The 12,341-nt window shown below is 35.4% G+C and overlaps 2 protein-coding genes across 2 annotated transcripts; one reads left to right on the top strand and one right to left on the bottom strand.

Moving 5' to 3' along the window:
- The first annotated feature begins 2,537 nt into the window (after nucleotides 1-2,537).
- LOC105649173 (putative LRR receptor-like serine/threonine-protein kinase IRK) lies at nucleotides 2,538-6,747 on the top strand. The gene is made up of 2 exons (XM_012235748.4): nucleotides 2,538-4,479; nucleotides 5,001-6,747. The coding sequence occupies exons 1-2, from the start codon at nucleotides 3,047-3,049 to the stop codon at nucleotides 6,448-6,450; spliced, it is 2,883 nt and encodes a 960-aa protein (XP_012091138.1). The 5' UTR covers nucleotides 2,538-3,046; the 3' UTR covers nucleotides 6,451-6,747.
- A 2,725-nt stretch (nucleotides 6,748-9,472) lies between these two features.
- LOC105649174 (hypothetical protein) lies at nucleotides 9,473-12,340 on the bottom strand. The gene is made up of 4 exons (XM_012235749.4): nucleotides 11,975-12,340; nucleotides 11,696-11,846; nucleotides 10,581-10,705; nucleotides 9,473-10,307 (listed from the first exon to the last, which is right to left on the bottom strand). Exons 1-4 carry the CDS (start codon nucleotides 12,038-12,040, stop codon nucleotides 9,861-9,863), a joined length of 789 nt encoding a protein of 262 aa, XP_012091139.1. The 5' UTR covers nucleotides 12,041-12,340; the 3' UTR covers nucleotides 9,473-9,860.
- Between the last annotated feature and the right edge of the window lies 1 nt (nucleotide 12,341).

Below are 12,341 nucleotides of genomic sequence, written 5' to 3'. Positions count from 1 at the left end.
TATAAAATTGCCATGTCTTTGTGAAAAAAGTATGTTATATTCGTTGAACTGCGTGTAAGCATTGTGTTTTTACATTTCACCAATTAAAAAAATTATTTTAAAAGAAAATTAGTGAAATTGGCAAAAAAGCTATAATTATACTGTATTAAAATAAATTTATTTATTTAGTTGAAATGAAGACTTGCTAAACATTCTTAGAGCCATAGGTCATAGATGGTATTAAATATTAATCCCATTAAGCCATAAAGTCAATATAACATTCTTTAAGAATCGATATATGATGACTTCAACCCAGTAGAATATAAACGAGAATGATATAGTAATAAGATCTTAATTTTAAAACAAAAAAGGAACATGGCGAAATTGGTAAACGCTATGGACTTAATTGGATTGAGCCTTGGTATGAAAACTTACTAAGTGATAACTTTCAAATTCAAAAAAACCTTCGAACTAAAAATGTGCAATCTTGAGCCAACCCTATTTTCCGAAAACAAACAAAGGTTCAAAAAGCTAGAAAGAAAAGAATTTAAATCAAAATACTTAATAGCATGGCGATACATTTATACAAAACTTCTACTCCGAGCACACATAATGAAACCGTAGACAGTCAAGTGAAATTTAATACACAAAATAATTTGATCTATAGACAGCATCGTTGTGGTAAAGGATGCTTTTCCGAGAAATAGGAAAAATAAATATATGCCGGTTGAAAAAAAAAAAAAAAGAAATAGAATACAAAAAGGTTTTCTAAATGAATTTCCATTCACTCCGTGTAAGCTTTGAATTTTGGTACGAATTTCACCTTAGGATGACTTTTTGAGTAGTGATACAACGTTCGTGGATCTCTTACATAATCAATAATTATCTAACTATAAATAGTAATTATCTAAGTATAAATAGTTTTCGAGATTCCTCATTTTAATAAAAAATTTTATTTTTATAAGTGAGACGGTTGACTCGATTTAAACAAGTCAATCTCTATCTCGAAGTGTTTATATTTTTACGCTACGACACTTTGTCTCGTCTATTTAGTGTGCATAATTATTCCAATAGTCTCTTCTTTACCATTGGTATTATTTTTTTTCACAAGTAGGTGGATGGCTAATGGCTTAATGACAAACCAAATTATTACAATTTACAACATAAGAACAGAAAAGAAGATTCTAATAGCAGAAGAAAGAGAAGTTTCCAAACAATGCAATGATTAACTTGGGATTTAATTTTTAATTTTTTTTTTAAAACAAAGGTTAAAAAAAATTTGTAATAGAGTTTAAAGAACTGTAAAAAAAGAGAAGTAAATGCAGAAATGCAATAGCACTGCAATGGGGACCCATTCTGTTTCAATGGAATTTAAGAAAAGCTTATAAAAGTAAAAGATGAGTCCCTCTCAACACCACCACCACCATCACCAGTGCTTCCTTTATTACACTACCCACCATCTCCACCTACTTCTCTTCTCTTTAATGCTTTTTCTTTCACTTTTTATTGTTGCAGTGTCTGCCCATTTGCCTGCACTTTAACTCTACCTAAATGCTATTCTTTTTCTTTCCTCTATTATCTCCTTATGTCTCACACATTCCTCCAAAAAACTTCAGCTAGCTTCTGTTCTAAAAATAAAATCTAACCCATCTTGAGGTTAGGTGGGTGTTTGTCTTTTTTCACTATTAGTTAATTTCAGTTAATCCAATTTTTATTCACAATTATTGAATTTTTTTTTTTTTACTTCTGTTTCTTTTTTCACATGTTTTAAAAATCATTTTTTCCAACCACCTCCAAGGTGTAGCTTTTTTTTTTTTTAAAATATTGAGCGAGAAAATTTGAACGTAGAAATATTATATGCATTTAACACTAAGTTATGTCTTAGTGTGTTAGGTGTGACCTTTTTATAAACATGCTCTTGATCTTAGCAATATAAATCTTCTTTCTATAACACTAATTGCATGTTTTTAGCATGTGTAAAAATTAGATTTTTACTTCATTGTTCAAATTTTTAGTCGATTAAGATTTGCTTCGTTAAAATAATAATTTGAGAAAATATATATAGATTAAATATTGTTAAAAGTTATTCAATAATTTTATAAAATAAAATTTTAAATTATTTTCTTACAACATCATTATTTATCAGGGATTAATTATTAAAATGAAATGAGAAATATTATCTATAGAATTTTTAAGTTTCATATGGACAGTATATTTTTTAACAAAGTGAAAGAAATTGACTTATTATATATCTTATCATTAATTTTGGAAAAAAAAAAAAAAAAACATATGAGCAAGATGAAGATTAATATGCCAAAAGAACTAAAATTAGTTAGAAGAATATAGTGTTAATAATACTCCAACAACCTTATGTCCAACTCCAATCCAGTGGCAGATAATGCATTGCTCTAAGGGTCACCGTTACAACCCACTTGTCTCATCCACGTCAAAAACTGATCTAAGCAAAAGCACTACGTGTAGGCCACGTAGGAAATCCACGTCATCATATATTTTGACACGTGTCCACTATCTATTTAATAGCCCCCACCCACCCACCCACCTACCTGGTCCATTTTCTCTTTCCCGTTAATAAAAACACCAACTTTTATTGCGCCTCTGTCTCTCTCTTTCCCCCACCAGTCACTTCCACAGCTTACTTCCACTTTCCGGCCACTCCAACCGGAACCCTAACCTCATCCACCGGACTTAACAGCAGAACCATTGGGGTCTTAAATTGGGCTTCGAATGCCATAGTGTTTTCAGCGTAGTTTTGGTCTCTCATTTTGCTAACAGCAACTGTTTCTTTGTTTTCTTTAAGCCTCTCCTCATTGTCTCTCTGGTCTAAGTCTAGCCGTTAGAAAGAAAAAAGAGAACCCTTTTTCACATTTTCCATTTTTGCCTGAAATTCGTGGCAGAGTTGGTGAGCTTAGCTTTTGAACAGTAAAATCGATTCTTTTTGGTAACTATTGTTGTTCTCGTCCATTTTTCTGTATTTTAAAGTTAAACTTCAATGGGTTTTTCGTGATTTTGTTTGCTTTCATTGTTAAAGCATAGAAACAAGCTTTCCATGGCGAAGCTGCTAAGCTTTTTGATATTTTTTGTTTTAGTTTCGAACTCTGTGGGATCTCTAAACCCGTCTCTAAACGATGATGTATTGGGTCTAATTGTATTCAAAGCAGACCTTCAAGATCCAAAAGGAAAGCTTTCATCTTGGAATCAAGATGATGATACTCCTTGTAACTGGGTCGGAGTAAAATGCAACCCGAGATCCAACAGAGTCACCGAGGTCATGCTTGACGGGTTCTCCCTCTCGGGTCGGATCGGAAGGGGCCTATTACAGCTCCAGTTTCTCCATAAGCTCTCATTAGCAAGAAACAACCTCACTGGTAGCATTAGCCTCAATCTGAGTCGCCTTGAAAACCTTAGAATCATTGATTTGAGTGACAACAGTCTATCTGGGTCTATCCAAGATGACTTTTTTGCGCAATGTGGGTCTTTAAGAGCCATTTCTTTGGCCAAGAACAAGTTTTCGGGAACGATTCCAGGTTCTTTAAGCTCATGCGCCACTCTTGCATCTATTAATTTTAGTTCAAATCAGTTCTCAGGGTCTTTGCCATCTGGGATTTGGGGTTTGAATGGGTTAAGGTTGCTTGATTTGTCTAATAATTTGTTGAAAGGTGAAATTCCTAAAGGGATTGAAGGTTTAAACAATTTGAGAGCTATTAACTTTAGTAAAAATCAGTTTTCTGGGAAATTTCCTGATGGGATTGGAAGCTGTTTGTTAATAAGAGCTATTGATTTTAGTGAGAATTCTATTTCTGGTTATCTTCCAGAAACAATGCAGAAGCTTAGCTTGTGTAATTATCTGAGCTTGAGCAACAATATGTTAGCTGGTGAGGTTCCAAACTGGATTGGAGAAATGAAACAACTTGAGACTTTGGATCTTTCTGGGAATAAATTCTCGGGTCAGGTTCCTAATTCAATTGGGAATCTTCAGTCACTTAAGGTGTTGAATTTGTCTGCTAATGGTTTAAGTGGGAACCTACCGGAATCCATGGCCAATTGTGGAGGTCTTGTAGCCTTGGATTTCAGTAGGAATTCAATACGTGGTGACCTTCCTGCTTGGATTTTTGGTTCGGGTTTGGGGAAAGTTATACATTTGGAGAATAAGCTTAGTGGGAATTTCAATTCTGTTCCAAAGCTTCAAGTTTTGGATTTATCAGAAAATGAATTTTCTGGTAAAATTTCATCTCCCATTGGTGTTTTGAGCAGCTTGCAGCTGTTGAATCTATCAGGGAACTCTCTTGTGGGTCCTATTCCAGGGACTATTGGAGAATTGAAGGAATTAAGTGTCCTTGATTTGAGTGAGAATCGGCTGAATGGGAGCATTCCCGTGGAAATAGGAGGAGCTTTCTCTTTGAAGGAACTGAGACTTGATAGGAACTCAATTTCGGGGCAAATTCCTAGCTCGGTTGGAAACTGTTCTTCACTAACATCTTTGTAAGCTCTCTTTGCTACCTTTCCCTTTTTCCTTTTTGCATTTGATTTCTCGTTCACCATTAAATTTTTAAGGCCAAACTTAGTTAAGATCATGAAGACTGCTCCATCTGCTGCCTGTTTGAATCCTCAAAATTCTTTACAAAAACCATGGTAATTTCTGTAGCAGTAGTAGTCTAGTAGGTAATTAATTCCTTCAAAATCAAGGGTGATGCCTTCTTTTGAAGATTTGACCAATTGAAGAAACATTAAATGATGATGCAAATGCATACTATAGTTCTTTTTTGTCAAATTAGTTGTTAGGATTTGAAATTTAGAGTTCCTTGCTACTTAAATGATTAAGACGTTTCAGTTATCTGGGATTATTGCTTGATATCTAAATTAAGAAAGAAGAAAAGTTCCTTAATGACTTGGCAGTTTGCCTCCCTTTGGTCAAAAAGTTCTATTTGATTGAAGGGAGTCTATCTTCATTCTTCTAACAGATTTATTATTTCTTGTTTGCTTGTTTCCCATTGAACATTTAGGATCCTATCTCAAAACAACTTGACTGGACCAATACCTGCTGCGTTAGCAAAAATTACAACCCTAAAAGATGTGGATTTTTCTTTCAACAGTCTCTCGGGTGGCCTACCCAAGCAACTGGCTAACCTTCCCAACCTTTCTTCGTTCAACATTTCCCACAACCAGTTGCAAGGAGAACTACCTGCTGGTGGTTTCTTTAACACCATATCATCTTTTTCTGTCTTTGGCAACCCGGCCCTCTGTGGTGCTGCAGTCAACAGGTCTTGCCCTGCTGTCCTTCCCAAACCAATTGTTCTTAATCCGAACTCTTCCTCGGATTCTGGTCCTGGTGAGCTTCCTCAAAATATTGGTCACAAAAGAATCATCCTAAGCATATCTGCTCTTATTGCCATCGGTGCAGCTGCTGTCATTGTTGTTGGTGTCATTGCTATCACTGTCCTTAACCTTCGTGTTCGGTCATCAACATCTCGATCAGCTGTGGCTCTAACATTATCTGCCGGCGATGAATTTAGCCATTCCCCCACTACAGATGCCAATTCTGGCAAGCTTGTCATGTTTTCAGGTGACCCTGACTTCAGCACTGGGGCACATGCTCTGCTTAACAAGGATTGTGAACTTGGACGAGGTGGGTTTGGAGCAGTGTATCGGACTGTTCTTCGAGATGGACATCCTGTTGCCATCAAGAAGCTCACTGTTTCAAGTCTTGTCAAATCCCAAGAAGATTTTGAAAGGGAGGTTAAGAAATTGGGAAAAGTTAGGCACCAAAATCTTGTGGCCTTAGAAGGTTATTACTGGACACCATCCTTGCAGCTTCTAATATCTGAATTTGTGTCTGGAGGGAGTCTGTATAAGCATCTACATGAAGGATCAGGTGGTCGTTTCCTTTCATGGAATGAGAGGTTCAATATAATTCTTGGGACAGCAAAAAGCCTGGCTCATTTGCACCAATCAAACATCATCCACTATAACATAAAATCGAGCAATGTCCTTATTGACAGTTCAGGTGAGGCAAAAGTGGGAGATTTTGGCCTGGCAAGGTTGTTACCAATGCTAGACCGCTATGTTCTAAGCAGCAAGATTCAGAGTGCACTAGGTTACATGGCACCTGAGTTTGCTTGTAGAACAGTAAAGATAACTGAAAAATGCGATGTGTATGGGTTTGGCGTTTTGGTTCTGGAGGTCATTACTGGCAAGAGGCCTGTGGAGTACATGGAAGATGATGTGGTAGTGCTTTGTGACATGGTTAGAGGAGCATTGGAAGAAGGAAGAGTGGAAGAATGTGTGGATGAAAGGCTGCAAGGCAATTTCCCAGCTGATGAAGCAGTTCCAGTAATGAAATTAGGATTGATTTGCACTTCACAAGTTCCATCAAACAGGCCAGACATGGGAGAGGTAGTAAATATACTGGAGCTTATCAGATGCCCTTCAGAAGGGCAGGAAGAGTTGGTATGAATGTGAGGGAAACTATATTCAGTAATTATGAGTAAGGAATTTACAATGGATTATCCGGCGAAGAGGAATCCGGTTTGTTCAATTGATCAAAGGGAAGAAAAAATTTCATTGTTGGAAGGTCTTTGTCCTTTTATTTTTCTTGTATTGGTTCTTCTCTTGTTTGTTTTCAGTTTATGCTTGTAGTTTCTTCTCAATCTTTCAATTAGATTACCGGATTCCTTTTCACCGGCTTCCATTTTGGAAACCTTTTGGAGTTTTTTTATCCAGTTACTACTAATATTCAGCTTCCATTTGGCCTTTTGGTTTGTTTCTGTACTAGCATTGATTTCTGACTTTATGCACATACTCTGGAACTTGGTTTGACTTGCATTATAAACCATGTAGACTCCATTGTTAAACTTCTGGATTTCTTGTTTCTAGCCAACATTAATAATTTTGAAAATGAATGCGTTCTCCAAGTAAACTCCAATTGAAGTAGACAATGATGTGACAATGATGTCCTTAAGAACAGGAAAATTTAAAGTGTGCTCCTCAATGTTGGCTAGAGTTTTGGACATAAGTACTTTGCAGACAAGGGCAAAATTGACTCTTAAACTTCCCAAATAAAGAGGGAATATTTCCATCATCAATTTATTTGCTGTCAATGATAGCTATGGTGAAAGTATTAAAATACATTTTTACAAGTCAAAAGTGATTAAATAGCCAGACGACTCCCAAAGATTCTTGGCACCCATTTTGAAGCAAATAATCTTAGTGCTTAATTTAATAATGAAAAGGGCCAAAGAAACCACATTAGAAAAAGTGAGAGATAGGGTTAAAGAAAGAAAGAAAGAAAGAATCCATGCCCTTTCAAATAAAGATTGTCAAGGTGTAGGAAATAGAATATTACACACTATGATGCTGTCGGAATAGAAGCATTCTTTTTTTATATTGCATTTTAGCACTCTTGTGTCTTTTAGTAACTAATAATCAACTTTCTTTAAATGCTTTTTTTGTTTCTTTCTTTTCAGACTGTTCTAAATGTCCCTGTTCCCAAAGATAAGCTAATTACATTTAAACATAACTAATCCCACATGGGTTTGCCCTATTTCTTCTTCTAGTCTTCTTAGCTCATAGTCCTGGCTTGCCTATTAATAATTAATAATCATTGTATTTCTTCTTTAAATTTTAACCAACTATTGCTTACTCTATAGTCTATGCGAGGGGTAGCCAAATTCCCATTTTTGGAGCTGGAACCGTCAGTTTGAAATCGGTTGAAATTAAAATTGGAAGCGTGATGTATCGGACTAGCTAGAATCAGAACTGTGATTGGGAGGTTGTAGTTCGACTTCTGTTTTTAGTTTTTTAAAACTGTGAACCGTCAGTTTCAAGAACTGGCTAAAGTCGAAGGTTTGATAACCGTTATAATCGGCAGTTTCAACACATTTTTTTTTTATTTTTTCAAAAGTTTTTTTTATCAAAATCTCTAAATTAACCCTCCTAACAACTGTAAATGGTTATATAATATCTAGTTATGTTAAATATATTTGAGTAAGTTAGATTTTTTGGTTTTAAAATTATGTGAACTCTCAAAAAACCGATCGGAGAATCATCCAGAATCGTTGATTTTAAAACCATTAAGGTACCATAACCGACCGGTTCCATATTATTTAGAACTGAAACCGTCGGTTTTTGAAACCTGAACCGTGGCCACCCTAGTCTATGTATAGAAAAAACTGTCTGTCTCTTTTTTTAGGTGGTAGGAGTCAAAGAAGAAAATAATTTTTTTGATGAGCATGTGCAAGGATTATAAGCAATGAGTTGTCCCTACTAGCTAGTGCAGTCAGCTTGAGATTTTATAAATGGTGGATGGGCCCTATAGGACTTCATGTTTTACCATGTCATCATCAACTAGCACATGGGACCTTAATAATCCTGTTTTTTCATTTTTTTGTCTGAAGATGGAATATTTAAATCCCCTTGGTTACAGGGGAAGTTACGTGTTAAATTACCTACTTTTTTTGTTGTACTTGAAACGCACTGACCATAGTGTCTGGTGCCAAGTCCCATGTGTTAATCTCCCTGGTCAAGGATCTCTGTTATTAATAGATCGATATGAAGCCAAGAAAAAAAAAAACAGAGAAACAAAAAGCTGGCCATAGCCATGCTTCTTGAAACTGTATTATGCACTAATAATTCACATTGGCCATCATATTAAGAATTCAATTTTAAATTTTAATGTTTATGTTCGTTAATGTATTTAAAGTACAAAAGAGTGGCATTAAAACAAAAAAGGTTATAAAAGATGTATTGTGTGATCTTTTAAATATAAAATAGCATGAAAAGAACAGAGCATTACTGGTGAGGATAAATTGTATATAAAATAACTCCCACTTCTAATCTTCCCTTTTGGTTTTCTTATTCCTTTTAATTCAGTTTTCTAAAATTTTCTTGTTTTATTGATAGGCAGAAAGGATCCCTCTCAGCTTTTGTTAAGCACATGGTAGTTGAAACCAGAGAGCCAATAATCTTTGGTTTGGTAGTGGGGAGACAGTGCACTCTGTCCAATAGATACCCACTTGATATAGTTTAGTATATGAAATGGGAATTTGAAGCTTTATGCTTTCTATCTTCCAGGAGTTGATTTTGGCTTTTGTGAGAAAAAGCTCCCCAGCCATCAAGTGAAATTGCTGGAAGCATATTCTTCGTTTAAACTTCCAGTAAAGTTTCAGATTGATTTGAACAAAAAAATTTGGACATTTGTGTAAACGCTCAATACCCAAGTAGCCTAATGTAAGTTCTGTTCAATCTCAAGAGACTCGAGATCTTTTCTCCATGGAAGTTAAAATTATAGTTCAACATTCTGATACAATGCAAGGATGACTATTTTTATCAGCAATATGTGTATTCCTCTAGTTTGTGTTTAGGTTTGGGAGGAGTTCACCAAATATCAGTAACAAGCTCGTTTAAAATAAGCCACAGCGCACAAAAGGTGCAAACTTTTCAACAAGATAGATAACGATATGGCCAGTGAAAAACATCATGAGGAAGAAACTTTACTTCGAAATAATCAAAGGGTGTCTTAATTATAGCATATGATAACATTCTGTCTAGTAAAAGGAACAAGAAGTTGCTGCCAAGAACATAAACAGGCGCAATAATCCTATCAATTTCCTTCTTTTTTTTTTTGTTGGGAAAAAAAGGTAACAAACAAACTCGTGTACATGTCAAAATTGTTTCTACTGTGGCATTATTCCACAATAGCATGAACAGAGAAATATTGAGCACTGTATTTACATCTTCATCCTGCTGCATTTTCTGCATTTCTCGACATCCATCGATCCTTTTTTTTTTCTCTCTCTCTCTCTCTCTCTTTCCTTTTCCATCTCCATCTTTCTAGACCATGCAAGGGTTTATTTTCTATTCTTGCTCTAATCATCCCATTCATTTTCCCATCCACCTTTATCAGAAGTTCTGGATGTATGACCATTAGCAGAATGATTTTCGTTTTGATGTGCATTTGTTGATTTTGCTTCCCATGGTTCTTCGCAGTCGTCACCCCAATCTTGATTCCACCCTACAGCCATTTCCTCGTCATTAACTGAATTGTTGGCCGGTTCTGCCATTTCAAGCTCCTGATAGCGGGCTCCATCAACCTGCTGTTCATTTTTCCCAATCTTACAGCAGGCCCATGTTCCTCCAGCAATCAGAACTATAAAAAACAAGAAGTAGGCACCATAGATGGGGGATAAATGGGTGGTAAACTGCTTATAAAATTCACTATCCCCTTTCAATGATCCAATGTGTATTATACATTTCCCATTTCCAGCATTTATTATTATAGATGGACTTCCTTCAATATTTGCCACAATTTTTATCTGAAACAGAAAAGGTAACATGACCAATCAAAAGGCCATCCCTGACAATGGCAAATAAAACCAGAGTAAGATCAAAACTCTAAGTCTTAATCTAAAAATTAAATGGAAATCAGTTTTGCATAACCATGATTCTTTATAAGCTATATAATTCTTTCATATGCATGCAAAAAAAACCAAGTTTTATCAGTTATCCTTATGCTTTCCTCTTAAGTCATCTCCAATTCCTGAAATAGTATTAGAAAAAGAGGAAAAAAACAAGGTTTGGAATTGAACCCTTTTAGCTTGGTGTTTGGACACTCGTATCACTGGAAAAGTAACATCAATATCTAAGATGGTAACATTCGCTTGTAGAGCGTCCTCTCCATCATTCTGGATAAGAAGAAACAAATCCTTGGAAGCTATAGAAAAAATGAACAAGAATTACTTCATTGTCACCCATTAAGAAGTTAGGAGTGCAAGATTTTAAAACCAAATTGAGTGCCAATTTATGAAAGTCAACAAACTGTCTTTTCTCATAGGAAATATATCATCAACACAAAGTTTCCTCTTATAAAAGCAGATCAGCATGACACCTTTTCACTTGGAAAGTACACATTATAAATCAAAGTATAAGAGAAGAAAGAATTGAAACTAAAGAAAGTTAATCAGCAACTGCAGAAACAAAGATCATAGACATGCAATTTTAGTTGAGGGCAAAAGGTAGTTATATCTATTCAAAAGAAAAGGAGGTTAAAGCCATCAACCATGCTTGGGATGGATTAATGAAGTTCTAGATTTAGAACACAAAGACTGAATTTATTGACAAAGAGGTTCCCAGCTACAAATTAGTAAATGATTAAAGATAGAAAAAATGACCAATTGATGTCCTAAAACTAATGTCACGACCCCCTAGTGAACAATGGTGCAGATAGTAACTGAAGACAAACTGAATTTACTTAAAATATTCATCTGTACATTTCAGATTTTTTGGCATGAAAAAAGAGAGGTTCAAGGTGCAGCAAGTTACAGAACACCTTAAAAATTAATTATGAGGTGCAACACATTGAAATTTTAACGTGGAATATTTTGATTTATTTATGGATAAGGATCTTACATGCATACCTACCATAGTGGGAAAAGTTAATTCGTTTTTTGGAAATGTCTAAGTAGATCATAATAAAGCTCTCTCACATCAAGTCTTTATTACCTGATTTGTATTTGGAAATTTATACCTCAAACACAAATTTGTATTTGACTGATTGCATTACCTTGAACTCAATAATCACATTCTAAACCTTTAATACTAAAAAACTATTCAAGAGCGAGGGACTAGTCAAAGCAGCTACAACCAACCCAAAGGAAACCGAAATAGAGTCTTCTTAAAGGGTAAAGGTTCAAACTTTACTCACCAGCAGAAGATGAACCATTGAGGCAAGCAGTCATGTTTTTCAGGTCATGACAGCTTGTTGTTGACGAATTTGAACACCTCTGCTCAGTTAATGCATCAGATACAATTCCACCAGAACCCACATTCGGTTCAGGACTAGGCGACGGCGAAATCTAACAGCCACCCATAAAAAAAAAAAAAGGAAAAAATTTACAATTTCCATTGTCAGCTACCAAGAAACAGAAGTATAAAAGAAACAAAATTTTCTAATTCCAAAATTGAAAGATGATAAGGTAAATACCTGTTGAGATGATCCATTGGCAGTGATCAATAGAAGCAAGACCACCACAACGACTTCGGTGTTCATAGCTCTGAATTTACAAGGAATCTAAGTCTAAGCTAAAAGACTTACCCTTTTGAAGAGAGAGATTCAATACTCAAAGTCATCTCATTTTTCCAACAAAATGGAAACGCAGGAAAATAAATGAAACCCATAAAAGTCAAAAGTCAATGCCGCTTTCAGTCTCTTCTTCTTGTTCTTCTTCTCGGTAGCTTTCTCTTGTTCTTCTCTCCTTCTTCGCAACATCCGCAAGGAATTAGAATCCCCTACGATGACCACCACTACAACATCTACACCACCTTATGCAACTTCATTTTTCTTTATTCTA

The sequence above is a fragment of the Jatropha curcas genome, chromosome 6, assembly GCF_041381405.1.
Source record: "Jatropha curcas cultivar XTBG-Jc1 chromosome 6, XTBG_Jcur_1.0, whole genome shotgun sequence".
In the NCBI taxonomy this organism is placed as follows: domain Eukaryota; kingdom Viridiplantae; phylum Streptophyta; class Magnoliopsida; order Malpighiales; family Euphorbiaceae; genus Jatropha; species Jatropha curcas.
Note: the sequence above shows the minus strand (reverse complement) of the source record. Positions and strands in the feature narration are given on the sequence as shown.